The sequence below is a fragment of the Podarcis gaigeae genome, assembly GCF_964106915.1.
Source record: "Podarcis gaigeae genome assembly, chromosome: 13".
In the NCBI taxonomy this organism is placed as follows: domain Eukaryota; kingdom Metazoa; phylum Chordata; class Lepidosauria; order Squamata; family Lacertidae; genus Podarcis; species Podarcis gaigeae.
In genome coordinates, this window is record NC_139689.1 from 52,341,135 (window position 1) to 52,359,927 (window position 18,793).

The 18,793-nt window shown below is 43.1% G+C and overlaps 2 protein-coding genes across 3 annotated transcripts in view; one reads left to right on the forward strand and one right to left on the reverse strand.

The window, feature by feature from the left end:
• The window catches only part of INVS (inversin), a gene marked incomplete at its 5' end in the record, with an annotated part of 59,928 nt that extends 53,466 nt beyond the window's left edge, over window positions 1-6,462 (reverse strand). Inside the window, one exon of one of the 2 annotated variants that reach the window (XM_083709113.1) lies at window positions 6,193-6,462. The remainder of the gene's footprint in view (window positions 1-6,192) is intronic. The other variant, XM_083709112.1, reaches the window with a different exon arrangement.
• Window positions 6,463-6,559: 97 nt separating this feature from the next.
• The window catches only part of ERP44 (endoplasmic reticulum protein 44), a 32,078-nt gene continuing 19,844 nt past the window's right edge, over window positions 6,560-18,793 (forward strand). The window contains exons 1-2 of the mRNA XM_083709683.1: window positions 6,560-6,748; window positions 18,355-18,427. Of these exons, the coding sequence (XP_083565809.1) occupies window positions 6,689-6,748; window positions 18,355-18,427 (133 nt within the window). The 5' untranslated portion in view covers window positions 6,560-6,688. The remainder of the gene's footprint in view (window positions 6,749-18,354; window positions 18,428-18,793) is intronic.

An 18,793-nucleotide genomic window follows, 5' to 3' on the forward strand; every position in this document is an offset into this window, starting at 1 on the left:
CAGAAATGGATTTGGGACACCTATATAAAATTATTTCTTAGTCGTGGCCTTTGAAAATTGTGCTTTAAGCTATCTCAAAGGGGGAAATGGGAGGGGGGATTCTGGTTCCCTCCTCTCTATGTAAGGCACACTATCCACCTCCATCTGTGTCTATCTCTGCAATAGGACTTGTTTTAAGTTTATTGTCCACGCAACACAGACTTGGGTAGCCTATGTAGTTTTCAACAACTAGCCACCTTGCTATTTTACATTTCTGTGCTGATACTTCATAACACAAGCCCATTTCTCCTTACTGCCCACCATTTTGTGTAAACAATAAACACTGTGTAAATAAAGATTTTATTTTGTATTCATCAGTTCTTGCCAATTCCTTCAAGCAAGCAAGACAATATTGGCATTTCTTGATTAGTAGTAAACTAGTGCAATAACCACTGCAATGTGATTATCATCTCCAGATTAAAGGTTATCTAAGGGTGGGTTTCATAAACACATGTGTATATGAGAATACACACAAGCAGATCTATTAACAGCTTTTCAACAGGACAGGCTTTCTGAAGCATTACTGTCTAAGTTTTGTGACAACTTCACTTCCATTTTGTTTCCAAGCCCAATGCAAAGTGTGTTTTGATTCTTAAAGTCTTAAATGCTCTGGGACCAGGATACTTTAAGGGCCAATTTCTCCTATATAAGCCTGCCCACACATTATGCTCTTCCTAGTTTGTGTGTTTCCACACAGCTTCGGGTACAGTAGGTACAACTGGCAGAGTCTTTTGGATTGCGGCAAAAGTGAATGAAAAATTTAATGTTAATCATTGTTGTTGTCTTACAATGACTTCATTGGTTGACTGTCAGTCTGCATTTTGATTTTATCATTTAAAAATTGTTCTATCATACTGTTAAACTTTCGCAAGCTACCATATGGATCCATTGTAACCTAAAGCAAATAAATGGACTTAAACAAATAAATTATAATTTGTGACCCTTTATTTATTATACTCAATATATCAGCCAAAGCTAAGAAAAATGAATCTTCACTTGCTCAGAGGTTTTAATGGACAGGACAAATTTCTACAATGTGACCTGGCAACTTTACTTGTGAAAACTCAATAGCACTAACTCTTAATGGACCTCATGTAGGGTGGCCAGATGCGAAAAAAATGGACAGGGCTCCTGCAATATTAACAACTACACCTGAAAGCTGCACCAGCTGAAATGTTCACTTCTACACAACTATTAAAAATGAAGGAGTCCTGCCCTTTTTTCCACCTGGCCACTCAACCCCCAAAACTTATCTCTGTACAAATCCCCAAGTGTTGTGGTGGGAGCAATACTGCTGTGACCCAATTTGTGCACCTTCAGCAGCAGCAGCCCAATACTCTGAAACTGAGCATGTAAAGCATTTCCAGGCATGAAAATAAGTCCTTTTGCATCTCATGCTATTATTAAAGTTCTAGGAATGGCACCGGGGTGGGGTGGGGGGAGAGAGATACCCAACTTCATGTGATGCTCATTCACACACCGTTATTTATTCAAGTCAAATCCTGATGACGGGGTGAGCTCCCGTTGCTCGTCCCTGCTCCTGCCAACCTAGCAGTTCGAAAGCACGTCAAAGTGCAAGTAGATAAATAGGTACCGCTCCGGCAGGAAGGTAAACGGTGTTTCCGTGCGCTGCTCTGGTTCACCAGAAGCAGCTTAGTCATGCTGGCCACATGACCCGGAAGCTGTACGCCGGCTCCCTTGGCCAATAAAGTGAGATCAGCGCCGCAACCCCAGAGTCGGCCACGACTGGACCGAATGGTCAGGGGTCCCTTTACCTTTTTAATGCGCCATTAAATCTAAGGTGCATCTCAATTTTCAAAACCTTGAAACCCAAAAAGTATTTGCTGGCAAATGTAAATGTGCCACTGAATCTAATGTGCACCCTAATTTTCACAACATTATTTGGCAAAAAAAAATGTGCATTAGACTCGAGTAAATATGGTATGTGTTCTCCCATCTTTTTGTTTACTTTTAACAAAAACAGCCATGAGGATGCAATATTGAGGTGAGAGGAACAGATTCTTACACTTTTTATGTCCATAGGGCTCCACAACAAAATGTTACAGTGAATACCTGGTATGTGTTATCTGAGCCACTGGATCAGGGATAATTTTTTAAAAAACGACCAAATGAGTACCAAAAACAGGAGTCCCTGCCCTAATGTGGCTTTTTATGCTTTGTGCAAAATTCCTTAAAAGGTTCTGAACAAGTTGAGTACAATTGTGGTTGATCTGGCCTGGGGGCAGAGGTTGGAGGAAATATCTGAAGAGGCAATTCGAGTAGACTGACCTCTGATACAATCTGAAAAGTATTAAATTTGCTGGGGGGGGGGTGACTGGCAATCCAAATCAGCCTTACCTCTTGGTGTGCAGTATTGACCCAGCACGACTGCTCTAAGCTTTTCTATGTCAGCACAGCCCTGCAATATGGGTGCAGACTGAAATACTCTGCTGCAGGACTGTTGTATACTGCTCATTCAGCAAGGAAGGGATAATATAGGAAATAAAAGAACTGAATGAAATTGCACTCTCTACATTTCAGGCCAACACTCAATGACAACACTGCATGTATTATAAGCCACTCAGAGCCCAATCTAAAATATTCAGTGTGCACTACACTACAGGGCTGTTTCCAACCTGCAATATGGATAATGAATTTGCTTTGGAATGTGCATTAGCACATTTCTAAGAATCAGGTTAGAAACTCAAGAAACTTTTCTCTATGCTGTACCTTTTGGGATAGGTCACTGGGGTGTTCAAATGCATCTTCAGGAGCTATGTATAACAGAGGCTGCTGAAACTTCCTCTTCTCTACAACTAGTTCTGCTGAAGGAACCATGCCTCCTTTTGCATCTGGTTAACCTATCAGATAAACTCCTGCTCATTCCTAGCTACAGTAAAATCTTGGATTTCTCCATTGAGTTCTACAGGTGAAACTCAAAAAATTAGAATACCATGGAAAAGTTCATTTATTTCAGTAATTCAACTTAAAAGGTGAAACTACTATATGAGATAGACTCATGACATGCAAACTGAGATATGTCAAGCCTTTATTTGTTATAATTGTGATGATTATGTCGTACAACTGATGAAAACCCCAAATTAACAATCTCAGAAAATTAGAATATTAAATGAAATCAGCTAAACAAGGATTGCAAATAGAGCAATATTGGCCCTCTGAGAAGTAGAAGCATGCATATGTACTCAGTACTTGGTTTGGGCCCCCTTTGCATCAATTACTGCCTCAATGCGGCGTGGCATGGATGCCATCAGCCTGTGGCACTCTGAGGTGTTATGGAAGTCCAGGATGCTTCAATAGCAGCCTTCAGCTCTTCTGCATTGTTCAGTCTCATGTCTCTCATCTTTCTCTTGGCAATGCCCCATAGATTCTCTATGGGGTTCAAGTCAGGTGAGTTTGCTGGCCAATCAAGCACAGTAATTCCATGGGCATTGAACCAGGTCTGGGTACTTTTGGCAGTGTGGGCAGGTGCCAAATCCTGCTGGAAAATGAAGTCAGCATCCCCATAAAGCTCGTCTGTGGAAGGAAGCATGAAGTGCTCCAAAATCTCCTGGTAGACGGCTGCCTTGACCCTGCACTTAATGAAGCACAGTGGACCAACACCAGCTGATGACATGGCTCCCCAAATCAACACAGACTGTAGAAACTTCACCCTGGACTTCAAGCATCTGGCATTGTGTGCCTCCCCATTCTTCCTCCAGACTCTGGGTCCTTGGTTTCCAAATGAGATGCAAAAGTTGCTCTCATCAGAAAAGATGACTTGGGACCACTGAGCAACAGACCAGTTCTTTTTTTCTTTAGCCCAGGTAAGACGCTTCTGATGTTGTTTCTTGTTCAGGAGTGGCCTGACAAAAGGAATACGACATTTGAAACCCATCTCCAGGATCCGTCTGTGTGTGGTGGCTCTTGATGCACTAACTCCAGCCTCAGTCCACTCCTTGTGAAAATCCCCAACACATTTGAAGTCTTTTCCTGACATTCCTCTCCATGCTGCGGTCATCCCTGCTGTTTGTGCACCTTTTTCTTCCACACTGTTCCCTTCCGCCTAACTCTCCATTAATGTGCTTCGATACAGCACTTTGGGAACATCCAACTTCTTCTGCAATTACCTTTTGAGGCTTTCCCTCCTTGTGGAGGGTCTCAATGATGGCTGCACAACTGTCAGGTCAGCAGCCTTCCCCATGATTGTGCTTCCTACTGAACCAGACTGAGAGACCATTCAAAGGCTTAGGAACCCATTGCAGGTGTTATGAATTGAATAGCTGCTGCACCTTTTCACAATATTCTAATTTTCTGAGATTGTTAATTTGGGGTTTTCATCAGCTGTACGCCATAAGCATCACAATTATAACAAATAAAGGCTTGACATATCTCGCTTTGCATGTCATGAGTCTATCTCATATATTAGTTTCACCTTTTAAGTTGAATTACTGAAATAAATGACCTTTTCCATGATATTCTAATTTTTTTCAGTTTCACCTGTATGGACAGTTCTCATTCTCATTCCTGGGGAGATTCAAAAGTAGCTTTTCAGTGTGAACCAGGAAATGAGCTATCCAGACAAGTAGAAAACAATTAGAAGGTTCTTTGTACACTTTTAGTATGCCAAGTGTCTCCTCTTCCCTTTTGAGACACTCCATTCTATTAAACTTCCACACCAGTGTCAGATAGGTCAGAGATGGTGCATTACATGTTTGAACAACCAGGCAGTCAACCTCAAAAGTGAGTGGAATAGACAGTGGGATAGTTATGGACAGAGGAAACAACTTATTTATTGCATGTATATCCCACCTTTTTCTCCAAGGAGTTAATGGTGGTGCACAGGATTCTCCCCTCTGCATTTAATCCCACTAACAATCCATGAGATACGTAGTGACTGGCCCAAGACTATCCAGTGAATTTCATACTCAAGTGGGGATTTGAACCCTGGTTTCCCATGTCCCAGCCTGACACCCTAACCACTACAGTGTGCTTAGAAGGAGTAGAAGCCAGAATGACAGAGTGTGATGCACATTTGTCACATTAAATATTTATACTGCTTTCTTTTATCCCTTATATATTGAATTCAGATTGCAATGCAATACATACAATATGTAAAAAATAAAAGCAGTGAGAAATCATACAGCATCTAGCACATTGCAATGGTTACAAGAAGTAGAAAAATCATTAAGTGGTCTGCCCAGGCCCTCCGTAATTTTCAAGTGGTGCAAGGCAGGGGCGAGTTGGGAACCACTGGAATAAACTCAATTTATATTTTTCTCCTTTAGTACCCAAGTGTCACCCCGGAGAATTTCAACCTTTAAAAAACAAACATTTTCAGGGAATCTTAAGATCCCTTCCTTGCCTGCCCCGTGGTTGAGAATAGCAGCATTTCCTATAAAGCAAGCTGCTTCAAAGCGGTCCACAACGTACAAAAAATGTTCTGGGGAGAAGAGGAGACTGTAGGCTTGCAGGGGTTCATCCTTTGGTGCAAGAAGGGGGTAAATCCCAGCAGATATGCTTGCCCAAGAACATGCTGTAATGTTCCCACCCACACTGGCCTGAGGGCCCAGGTCACAAGTGCCAGATGGGGCTGGTTGGGACCTGGGTTAAAATCCCTGGGGGGGCCTGAAACTCACAGGGCACATCCAAGATGAGTTTTGGCACCTGAGGCGGAAAATCCACGCTGTTTTGTGAGGAATTAAGCCGCCTGAAATCTGGCGCCCAAAGCTGCTGCCCTCTCTCACTTTATCTCCGGGCAAGGCTGGTCCCGCTATCGGGAAGCGCAAGCCCGTCTCCCTCCCAGCCAGACGATGATGGGCTCTTGCTCCCCGTGAAGCCCCCGCAAGATCCGCCGCCCACGAGCCCCAGGGCCGAAGAGGCAGGCGGTGCAGAAGGAGAGAAGCGGCGAAGGCCCACCTCGGTCCCTCGGGCGGACGACCTACTTCGCAGGGTTGTTGTGTTGCGAAGCGAGCGAGCGGGTGGAAGCCGCTTCCCCAGAGCTTTCCCGAGGACAAAATAGCGACAGAGCAAGAGGAAATCTGCACGCTTCGTAACGCTCTGGACCCCGTTGGTCCTTATTTCATTGCCAAAGGACAGCACCACACGCGCCCCCGGCTGCGTGCACACGTTCGCTCTCCTCCCCGTGTCACCTACCTCACAAGCTGCTTCACAAGCTCCTCTCCTCGCGGAAGACACCCCTTTCGCCAGCCCAGGCCACCCCTTCCCACCGCCTCACGGGAAGGCAGCGGACCCGCCCGGCCCGAAAGGAGCCGCTCGTCAGCCGGGCCCTCGGGCCCTGCCGCTCCGCCTGGCGGCCAGAGAGGGCGCTCGCCCCAGCGCGACGGGCCCAGCCTGCCGCCACCGCCGCCGCCGCTAACTCAGGGGACGTTTCCCGGCGTGCCTTCGAACCCGGAACTGGGCGTCGGTTCGCGTGAGGGGAAAGGGGGCGGGCGGGAGGAAGGGGAGGCGGCGCAGAGCGAGAGCCGACCTCCTCGTCTTCCTCCTCTCCGTGTCGGCGCCCGCCCGCCCGCCCGCCCGCCCGCCGCGCACTTCCCCTGGAGGCCGGGGGGAAAGAGAGCCGCAGAGCCGGAGCGGCAGGGAGAGCGAGCCACCCACCGCCTCACGCGCCCCCCGCCCCGCCCCCCCCGCCATGAGAGCTGCCGCCATCTTCCCCGAGCCCGGCGGCCGCCGCCGCCTCCTCCTCTTTCTGGTGAGCTGAGGGGAGAAGGAAGGAGGGCGGGCGGGTGGCAGAGCCGCCTGAGGCGGAGATACTGGGGGGGGGGGCGAGGGGGTGTTGCTGTTCTGTGGGGGCGCCGGGCTGCGGGTCCTCCCGGCTCGCCCGGTATCCCTGTGAATCCGGGTCGGGGTGGGGCGGCCGCTAGCGCTGGTGTGGCTCAGCCTGATAGGCTGCCGGCTCCTCAGACCCGGAATCGGGCCGGCAGCCGGCGTGGGGGCGCGGTGCTCGGCCCGGCCAGCTGAGGGGAAGGAAGGCGCCTGGTTCCGGGCCCCCCAAAGCCCAGCTGCGGAACTCTCTCCCGGGGGGGGGGCGGCTTCAGAAGAGGGTCAGGGGAAGCCGAGCCACGGTGACTGTAGCATGGCATGCACAGCTGGAGGCAGCCACGCTGAAGTGTATTTCACTGTGTGTGTGTGGGTCTCCTCTCTCTGTATCGCGTAACTATGGCACGAAATGCTTGGATGCCTTTGGTCAGGGCTGTTTGGTCCGAGATGTGGTTTAAGGCGTTGTCCGAGGCCTTGGTCGACAAAGTTGCCACCGTCTAATTTCCTCCAGACTCGTAAGGGCCACTTCTGCACCTGCAGGGTGTAGGTGGCTGTCCGTTATAGGGATTCAGACTTCACAACTCCTCAAGGAACCGGGGTCCCAGCTAGGAGTTGCGGCCGAGAAAGACTGGGGTTGGAGGGGGGGGAGACTTGTTTCAGACACATCTCTCCCCCACCCCCCAAGACCCAAGTCCAGTTTGAAGTGTGAAAGTCAGGCTGTGTCAACCTGTGGAACTTGCTCCGACAGGAGGCAGTGATGACACCAACTTGGATGACTTTACAAGAGGATTAGAAGAATTTGTGGAGGAGAAGAGGTCTATCAAGGGCTACTAGCCATGGTGGCTATACTTTTCCATCCACAGTTGGAGCCAGCAATGCTTCTGAATGCTAGTTGCTGGAAACCACAGGTGGTTTGTGTGTGTGTGTGTGTGTGTGTGTGTGTGTGTCTCTGCCTGCCTGCCACTGTTCTGTATCGCTTAACTAGTGCATAAAATAAATGATGCTGCTTGAATGTTTTGGTCAAAGCTGTTTTGCTCTGAGGTGTGATTAAAATACCAAGGCAGTGTTGTTGGGTTGAAATAAACGACAGACGAATGACAAGTGTCATATGGGAGGCATCTCTCGAGCATGTCTCGGGGAGTCCCTTTTATTGAATATTACACCATTGCCACATATGTGCTTGTTGCTGATTGGTTAACACAAATACAATGCAAAGGTTGCATATAAGCATTAATCATCAATAGATTAAAGGTTGGGAAAGGGAACACAGAATTGGACAGGCATGAAAATCTCCTTATTAAATTATTACTAGTGATTGATATAGCAAGACTTAAACTATTACTAGTGATTGATATAGCAAGGCTTAAAAGAACATAACTATCACATTCCGTAGATGTGGTCAACCATGCATTAAGAACAGGTCAGGGTACAATGTTTCATAAACTCAATGTGAACTGAACATTCTAGGGTGAGGAAGGAATGCTTCAGCTTAGAACGGTTTGCCAGAGTCATGTGCAGAAGATAAACTTCCCATCACAGTGTTAAGTGATGTCTAGGGTGCAAAATGCCACCATCTAATTTCCTCCAGACTCTGAGAAGTAAGGATCACTTCCACATCTGTAGAGTGGGGATGGCTAAGGTAGGCCCAAGACATTTTGGCACCTGAGGCAAACCACAAAATGGTGCCCCACCCCTCTCCAAGGAAGAAGGGGTTAGGGAACATCTACATCAGGAACATGGAGGGAATAAAGATTGGGATCTGCTGCCCCTGGGGATGCTGCCAGCTGAGAGATCACCTTACCTCATGGGTGAACTGGCTCTGGAGAGTGCTTTCTGTTACAGGGATTTAAACTTTATAACTCCCGAAGAACAATGGTGCTCAGTCTGTTCTGGCAGGAATTGGTTTGTGTGTGATGCAGAGTTGGATAAATTTAGAATTATTACTATTCTGTGCTTTAAATGAACAATTTTAACTGTCTGAAAAGATTATTTGATAACAACTCCTTCCTGCTTCCTTGTGTCCCTCATTGACCCTTTTGATCATTCTTTGTCTGAGAGGTAATTCTGCTGTGACGTCCCTGTACGAAAGATGCAATCATAGAGTTGGCTGGGATGTAGGGAACAGCTACAGTTGGGGGACTTCATCACATCAGTGAAAATCAAATTTTAGTCTGGTGCATGGATCTACAGAGTTCAGCTTCTTGAAATAGATCTGCAATATCCATATATCAGATTCTTTTTTGGCCTTTTATAATGATAGCTTTTTCTGTACCTCTTTAAGGTTAGATGAACTTCTTTCAGTGAAACATTTGGGAACCGCTTTAAGAGGTGGATGATAATGTGATGGTTGGCTTGTCAAGGGATAGGAATTACTGATAGCAAAAAAGAGGAGTGAGAGTTGATGGCCCTTAGGTTTGATTCCCTTACTAGGAGCACACAGAGCTATATTAATTTATGGAAATTGCAGTTGCTCATAAGAAGTTTTTAAACAATTTATCATGACTGCTTCTCTTATAGTCTGGTTCAAACATGCATGCTTAGAAATCCAATTGGTTACCTCTGGGCAAGTATGCTTAAGATCACAGCTGTGGTTGCGCACACACACAAAAAGTAGTTAGAATGGCATTAACTACTCACTCCTTTATTTCCTGTGGTTGCAATGTGCTTTGTGTAATTTATAAATGATACTACCTTGTTGAGTTTCCTAAATCTGGACATGTGGAAAATCTATATTTACAGTATCTTAATGCTGAATCACCTTCATTTTTCTTAAACCAAGTAGTATTTACACAGAGCACCCGAGAAAGGTGTTAAAAACTCAGATATATAAGCTAGGCACCAAATGACTCCTTAAACCAGGGCTACGGTCATCAAAAAGGAATGTCTAGTTGCTGTTTGGGGGCCAGATGGCTTGAAAGTCATATTTTTCAATAAAAGTTTTTGGTTCCTGAAATTTGTTCTGATTGTGCAGATAAAATATAGTGGATCGAATTCCACAGAATGAGTTGTTAGTGTGTGAAAACAGGCTAGATCCAAGGATTCCCAGGCATACGCCTCCAGATGGTGGAGACGTCTGGTGCTATTCTGGCGCCTGGGCATCTTGGTCACAAGTGGCCAATAGCCAGGTGCAAAATGTGCCTGGTGAATTTTGAATGCTGCCTTAGACACGGGTCTACAGTCCTGCAATCAAGTATGGTCTTTTAACTTCAGGTTTGTAATTCAAGGTGGTTTATTAAAATAAAGCAAGAAAAAGGAGATATCAGAAAGTGAATTAAAAAGAAAACAGTAATTTTTTAACTGATTCTTTCTCTAACACCTTATCTCACTGTGACTTTCATCAGGCAGTAGCATCCTTACTTCATGCAGAGTGATTTGGCAGTGACAACCAGGGTACCTTAAGCTAGCCACTTTGAAGACATGCACCAAGTGATTTGATTGACAAGGGAAAAGTTAACACCCAAAGAAATAGGTTTCATTGTAAGTCCAGAACTTACTCATTCCTTAGCCCATGAAAGTAGTTTTAGGTGGCATAAATTGGGAAGGTTGTCTCTTTGGTTCCTGTCAGACAAGTTTAAAGGGCAAAACAGCCTTGTGTGTCTATGCATTGTTTACCTTGTCTAATGGAAGATAGGTTTTTATCAGACATAATGCTGAAGGAACAAAGTGTTGAAGCAGCTGTGATTTTCATCACAGGTATTCATCAGATTAGTACAACAGGAGAATCCTGTAAAAATTGACTGGTGCTGTCTCTGTCTTTCTTACTCAACATCTAATTTTATTATTTCTCATGAACAAGCAGAGAGAGATAAGTAGCACTTAAATGCTGAAGGGGGTGGGTGGGATGGAATATGAATCCACCCTTTTCAAAAAGACTTGGCTTGTTTCAAATCGGGCCACAATCCTATCAAGTTTGGGTCTGACTCAAAATGCTTTCCTTTCTTGAGCATAAAAAAACAGCTGCTGAATCAAGCAAAACCATAAACAGTGTTGCCAGAGGAAACAAGAACTGGCCAAGAGATTTTGATATCTGGTTTGCACTTAACACTAAACCACATTAGAATGTGCCACACCCCTTCCCCCTTATCTCACATCGCCATATTAAAGGGCTTTGCTAGCATTTAGTTTCCCTTTCAGAGAATCATAGCATGTACAAACCATAGAATCATAGAATTGTAGAGTTGGAAGTGACTGCAAGAGTTAGCTAGTAAGCCATCTTCATAACCCATGGTTTGAAGTTGGCTTGTTTAGAAACTGTCTAGAAGATTTCAGACTACATTCTGCGAGTCTTACGTCATTTGAAGCCAGAATTATTTGGAAGTGAACATGAACTCTAGGAAAGTCCTTTTTCCAGCTGCATAGGAAAAGAGTAGGGGAGAGCACAGAAGTTGGAGGCTTCACTCAGGCCAGTTTGGCTCATGCACATAGTGCATGGTTTAATGTTATATGTGAACCAGAACAAATTGTGCTTGCCAGTCTTTTGTAGTTGAAAAAGACCGAATTGTATTTCTCAAGTTCCATTTCTTAGTCATATGGTTAACAGAACTTTGACTACAAAATCTTTGCAATAGAGACGAAGGTATGGTGGGACTGAGTTGTATTAACCAGCTTCTGTAGTTGCAGAAATATCTCCAAAGATAGTAACATAAGAAGCTGTTTTATACCAAGTCATTGACCATTGATTCACCTAGCTTAGTATTATCCACACTGATTGGCAGTGGCACCCCAGATTTTCAGCCAGGGGATCTTTCCATGTTTATCTGTAGATGCTGGAGACTAATCCTGGGACCAGTGTTCTTCCACTTATACTAATCTCTTTATTGTTACCACTATACTCTACTCTTTATTGTTAACATATACTTGTTAAGGATATACGTACTCTATCCTTAACTTATACTTTGAGGCTTCAAAGCACATACATTTCAATAATCCTTGAGTGTAAGCCAGGCACAAAAAATGGCACCCAGACTTTTAGAGGTGCTCACAAATGGAGAATCTTCAGGCACAAAATGTGCTGGAGTCCTGCTAATTTCAAACTCTGCACACATCAAGGCAATCTCAACTTCTTACAGCTTTTGTATCTGGATGCCAGGGGAATAATTATATGACATAGATGACCAGGCAAGTGGCTGGTGAGCAAATGACCCAGTTTGCATTTCAAATTAAATCAAATCTGAAAATGAAACGAAGTGTGGCTTAAATGAAGTTTTCATTATGGTCCTCTCTGGGTGCTGCAAAACAAACCAGATGTATGTCATGATAAGCCAGACTCTGGCTTGTTGGGAGGCAGGTATGGGGAAGAATCACAGCAAGAACTTTTCAGTAGGGTGCACCAGCATTCTGCATATTCACGTTAAATGATGTTGGGGCTTTTTAAACTGTGATCAAATGTGATGTGTGAACCAGCTCAATGCTTTGAAAGCTGTTGAGCAAATGATACAGATTAAAATTCCATTTAAATATTGAGTGAGCCTTTAATTGAGTTATTACTGTGTGTTTTCTGCCGTCTCTTGAGCTGTGCCGTCACCTGATGATTAAAAACAAATTATGGATTTTATGGTACATGGCTCTGGTTTTGGAAGGCTGTTCCTGTATTAATTTCATTAGTGTATGGATTATGTTTCATGTGGGATACACTTAGGAAAAATGATGAATTGGGGGTATCTGAGAGGGTAAGGAGAACAATCAAATAGTGAACTTAGGGAGAAAGCAAAAATTATAGAAGCTAGAAGAATAGGGAACAAAATAATTAAGAGCTTGTTTTTATTGATGACTGATCCATGTTGATCAGATCAAAGTACATTTAGAATATACTTGTATACTGTTGTATTAACATAGCTGGGGGAAAAATAAAAATCCTGGTACTAGCATCAAATAGTATGCTCCATTCTAGTATTCCAGAGTTAGAAAAAATGCTAGTATTCAGCGTTATTTTTAAAGCCCAATATAAACATATTGTGTGTTTATATAAACTGATACAAACTTGCTGTGTGAGTTTTGATATCTGCAAGTACTGAATAAGACAGAAGCAACTAGGTAGTTTGGGTTTTGGATGGTGTTTTAAGTAATGCTTAAAGGATATCATAAATTGAGCTCATGGTATTTTGAGCAGTATTTGTATATTTAAATGGGTACATGTTGCTGTGTGCTAATAAGTATAATGTGAGTACTTCCCTGTTCTTATTTCAGTTACCAGTTTCCACTCAGCAGTTACTGGTAGAAATTTTTGTGTACAGAGATCAAAGAGATAGGAGTCTACTTATAAAATGTGATTGTGGAAATTACCTCACTGTTGTTCTAGGACTGCTGTAGTACTTAAAGGGGCATATTTAATAGTAGCAAAAAGCATACTAACTTACAAAGGTTTATGCTATTTGTGTATATTCAAGGGCTCGTTTAACCCAAACATTCAGTGGAATCCTTGACACACTGCCTGATGAAAGTCTGAGTGATGTACAAAAGGTGAAACCAGGGAACATTGCTGAAGGGAAGAAAATTGACATGGAGACTTCTTAGGGAAGCGATAGATTTGTGGACTGATTCTTCCTGTTCATGTGGATTCTTGAGACGACTATAACAGCATTCAGACATCCTGGTAAACTGTATAGTGATGTAGTGTGCACAACCTGATCTCACCCACTTTGTTCATCCTTGCTATTGTGGGGAAAACAAACCATGATCCCTAATGTAGCATTGTGTCTAAACTGGGAACTGTGGTTTGCTTCAAACAGCACTAACCATTGGTTTGGAGCAAGACAAAGCACAGTCCTTGATTCCAAAACAGTAAGCTTCTTTTAATCCTCAGGGTAGAGCAAAACAGCACAGTTCAGCACATTCATGTTAAACTGTTAACTGTGACATGCACACTGAGCCTCTATATCTGATAGGCTGCAAGGAATTAGAGTACAAGAATGGAATAAATACAGTGGTGCCTCGCAAGACGAAATTAATTCGTTCCGCAAGTCTTTTCGTCTTGCGAGTTTTTCGTCTTGCGAAGCACGGTTTCCCATAGGAATGCATTGAAAATCAATCAGTGCGTTCCTATGGAAACCGCCTTCAGACCAGGTCCGGGGACAGTCTGTCCCCCGACCTCTTCTGAAGGCCGGCGGGGGGGGGGCGAAAGCCTTCGCTGCCGCCCGCCAGCATTTTAAAAACCCTGGGACAGTGAAGACTTCTCCGCTGTCCCGGGGCGATCTTAAAATGCTGGCAGGCTGCAGCGAAGGCTTCACTGCCGTCCCCCAGCATTTTAAAAGCCCCCGGGACAGCGGAGACTTTTAAAATGCTGTCCCCGGAACATCGGAAAACCCTTTCGTCTTGCGGGTTTTTCGTTTAGCGAGGCATTCGTCTTGCGGGGCACCACTGTATGTCTAACTGGTGCTACCTTTGCCCAGATCCTTAACTCTTGTTTTTTTAATACAAGCCAACAGTTGTAACAATATGTTATAGTTAAGTAAAAATGTATCCATTTTAGACTCCTAAAGAGTACAGTAACAGTTTTCAGGACGTTGCCCTGTTCACCTTACATCTTTATTTCAGACATTGTGATATGTATCAAAATATCACAATGTTTAGCTGGTGATATATCATGATGTAGGAAGCCAGACATCGCTCAGCTCTAGTGAAGTGTGAGAGCAATTTTCAAATGAAAAGTGCTGAACCTTCCCACCCACCCTTGTAACTTTTCTCTTACCTGGGCTTACTTCTAGTCTTGAAGCCCATGAGATGCGAATGGGTGGATAGAGCTTCCTCAGCACTGCTTCGTCACTTGAAATTCTAATACCGTCACCCATGCCTTACAGCTGTTCAGCAGCCTACTTTTGAAGACTTACCTTTTTTATTTTCTGTCATCACATCTTATTCTGCCAATCAACTTTGGTTTGCCCTGATGTACATAATACAGTCAATTGTAAAAAGGTTTCTGACCCCATTTTGGATATGTTGTAATTTCTAATTTTGTGTCTAGTAGCCCTTTTCACTTCAGCAACACCTTTGCTCATTAAGCTTTCCTGACAGGAGGTTGGGTTACTATTTAGGGCTAATTGAGAGAACTGTGCTGGAAATATATGTAAATGACATTTAAGAGAGGCTTAGGAGTAACGATTTCATGGTGTGAGAGTTTCTGCAACACCACTGTATTGGAGATTATTGATTTAAAGATGTTCACCTTAGATAGCCCCAGATCCCTTGTGTATGTACATAGTCATGTCAGGTTATATGTCTATCAATGTTCATATAGTACTTAAAAGCATAACTTTTGTAATACAGGGAGGTCAGGACCAAGTCCCATGCCCACCAGACTCTTTCTCCACAGAGCTTCTAGCAGGTAGTACCTGACTGCCCAAATGATTGAAGGAGCCCAGGGTTATGTTTTCAGTACTGATCTTCTTTATTCAACCAAATTTGTATATCACTTGATGTATTGAACTTCTAAGTGGTTTACTACAAATGAAATATTAAAATTACAAGCAATTCCATTCAGCTGGTGTTATTTAAGATCATGAGTCTAGGGACAGGTAGATAAACAATACCATAGAACTACATAAGCCAATGGTATACTTTAATACTGCTACACATGCCCATCTGTGGAAGTGAAAAAACATGATAAAAGGGTTAGGGGAGATCAATTGGCAACACTGCTTAGCACTGTTACTCTTTATTGTTAAACTCCTTAATATATTGTCTATCCTCATACTTTGAGGCTTCAAAGCGCATACATTTCAGTAATCTTTGAATGTCAGCCAGGCGCAAAAAATGACACCCAGACCTTTTGAGGTGCTCACAAATGGAGAATCTTTAGGTGCAAAATGTACCTGGCGCCCTGCTAATTTCGAACCCTGATATCAAGGAGCCAAATGGGCTCCACAAAATGGGAGAGAGTGTTCAGGGGCGATCATGTCAACAGCCTGAGTCATTCAGGTGTTCCAGGGGTTGCCCAGGGCTTCAAAAGTAGCACCAGTCATATCAGTTGGAAATTCCCTCAGAGCCGTCTGGAAACTAATTGAATCCATCTGCCCGTGAGGGTGGACCATCCTAATAGGTCCCCCCACCTCTTCAGAGGGGGTATAGTTCCCAAGCCTGGACCTTGGGGCAAAGTTATTTCAAGGGATGACCTGAGTCTGTCCGTCCATCTTAGGAGACACTTTTTTTTGCATGCCACTACTTTCTGAGGTGCAGTTGATGGTTTTTCTGTAGTGGGTTCAGAGGGCTTTTCCTGTGGTGGTACCCACGATGGGGAATCCTCTGCCATGTGAAGTCAGATTATATACTTTTCCAGCAAGCCTTGGGTTTTCTTGCTACTTAGATTTCTCTCTTCGACTATAGCTTCTCTAGCATTTTATTGCTGCTCTTGTGTATTTTTTTTATATTGCAAGTGTTGCTTCACATTATTGCTGATCATGAAATGTTTCTACTACTAGCTGCTTTGGGTATTTGAACTGGAGAGAGAAAGTCACTTTAAAGAAAATAAACTAGTTTGTGTGGGATTTTATGTGCTCCTTGTTAAGCGTGTAGCAGAATTACCATTTTTTTGCAGAAAAGAGCTAATGCAAGAGAAAGTGTTGTAATCCTGTTTAGTCAAGGCTAAACCACAAACGAAGTTCTAGCTAGGATATGCTAATGAAAACTACTGAAATATATTTAGCAATTTGGCCTGCTTATTGAAAGGAAACCTATCAAAAGAAATGTATTTTTTAGGTAAAGAGAAATGTCATTGGTTATTGCGGAACAAAAGTTTAAGTTGTTCCAGTATTCAGGACAAGAAACATTTGTGATACTGCAGAATTGTTCTGTATGCCCACTGCATTAACCTTTGATTATCAGATGAATTTGATGTCTCGTTTAACCTTAATTAAGCACACTTCTCCATTCTGTATTTCAGCAGTATGTCTTTTTAGTTTTTCTAATAAATCTTGTTCAGACTGCAAACTGCAGTTAATACCTTGCACCATGAATTAGTTATCTGTCCTCTACAGTACTGTACTTAAATTTTCATTTCACTTAAATTGCTAGTAGGCTTAGAGTAAATTCAGCAGTAAAAGGGATATTGAGATTAAAATGAGAAAAAGAAGCTATGGATGGATTATAATATGCAGCAGCAATTGATATTTGGAGGAAACCATGGAAGGGTGGAAGGGAGGCCAGTGATTATAATGTATTGTTATTATTGATGTCTGAAGAACTGTAGTGTTGAAAAAAATACAAATAACTTTATTGGGGGGTTTTTTAATTGTCTCAGTAGTTTTGCTGAATTTCTGCAATTTTCATCCAGTGCCAGGCGTGGGTGGGTGGCTTTAATGTAGGAAATTCCAAAACTTTTCATTTCATTCTTAACAAAAATGTTTTAATACATTGTTTTGGCATTTGCTTTATTGGAAATGATACTTTCTTGACCTTAAAAAAAGCTTCTTCTCCTGTGCTTCCATTTCCTTTTTCTTTCATTAGGTAGATCCAGCAAAATATTTAAACTAATCCTATGCTTTTGGGAAGGAACACGGGTGGCACTGTGGGTTAAACCACAGAGCCTAGGGCTTGCCAATCAGAAGGTCAGCAGTTCGAATCCCCGTGATGGGGTGAGCTCCCATTGCTCGGTCCCAGCTCCTGCCAACCTAGCAGTTCAAAAGCACATCAAAGTGCAAGTAGATAAATAGGTACCACTCTGGTGGGAAGGTAAACAGTGTTTCAGTGCACTGCTCTGGTTCGCCAGAAGCGGCTTAATCATGCTGGCCACATGACCCGGAAGCTGTATGCCTGCTCCCTCGGCCAATAAAGCGAGATGAGCGCCGCAACCCCAGAGTCATCCGCAACAGTACCTAATGGTCAGGGGTCCCTTTAGCTTTACCTTTATGCTTTTGGGCATGTTTTAATTTTATTGAATTAGCATAATATCTATTTTGACCATATCTGTGTATCTCCTATTTCCACCCTTATATTTTCCATGGTTTACTACAGTTCCCCCTTTTTTTGTAACTTATGTATTTATGTTCTTTATTAATATATTTATTCATTAAAATTTCATCCCACCCTTCCTCCCAAATGAGCCCCGGGCAGCAAACTTCAAAATGCTAAAGGCCCCAATATTTTAGCTACATTAAACCAGAAAAGAGTAACAAACATCTCCAGACATATATGCGGAGATTCTTCGTAAAGCCTGGCAAGTCTTTTAAAATACATAAATGAATTGCCCGACTTAGCATTTTGCCCTTGCATATTTGCTCCTTTTCCTGGATATTAGAATGGACTTCTGTTGTGCCATCAGCACTGTGGAAACTTGGATTGTGTTTCATATTTCACTGCAGACGTTGAAGCAGCAGTGTGGATGTTTTGCAGCAAAGAACCGTACACACATGGACCTCTACCTGGGCTGGAACCCTGCAGTATCATGTAGATGTTCATGCTGGATATGTGAGAGTCACCTACATGACCCGCCCTGTTCTTTTAATTCATGGAGCTCCCTTCATTATAATACAAGGAGGAGGAATTGACCGAGCAAGAATGATACGGATAAATGTCAGATTATTTATTAAAACGTGTGTACTTTTGCAGGTGTCCTGGTTTTTTAATCCAGCAAGAAGTGAAATAACAAGCCTCGATGGTGGGAATATAGATGATACTTTAAGTAAGTATGCAAACCTTTGCCCTTTTTTTTTTTTACAAATACATTTGCTTTTCTCAAGCAATATATTGTTGAATTCATTTTTGGTATGTGTCCTGCCAGCATTCAGAGTCATAAGTAGTCTGGGGAGAACACTGAATTGCTTTAAGTATGTCTTTATGTTCAGTTTTAGTTCTGTGCCTGTGTACTTTTGTTGGTTAGTACAGTATAGGACAGGATGACGCCTAAAGAGAGCTAATTTAATAATCCTAAATTGAGCACAACAGTGACAGATAAAAATTGCTTAAAAACTGCTTTTATCTATGGAACTCAATAACACTGCTAGAAAAGCCTGGAGAAGCTTCCATAACGCAAATCTAAAAGTAAAAT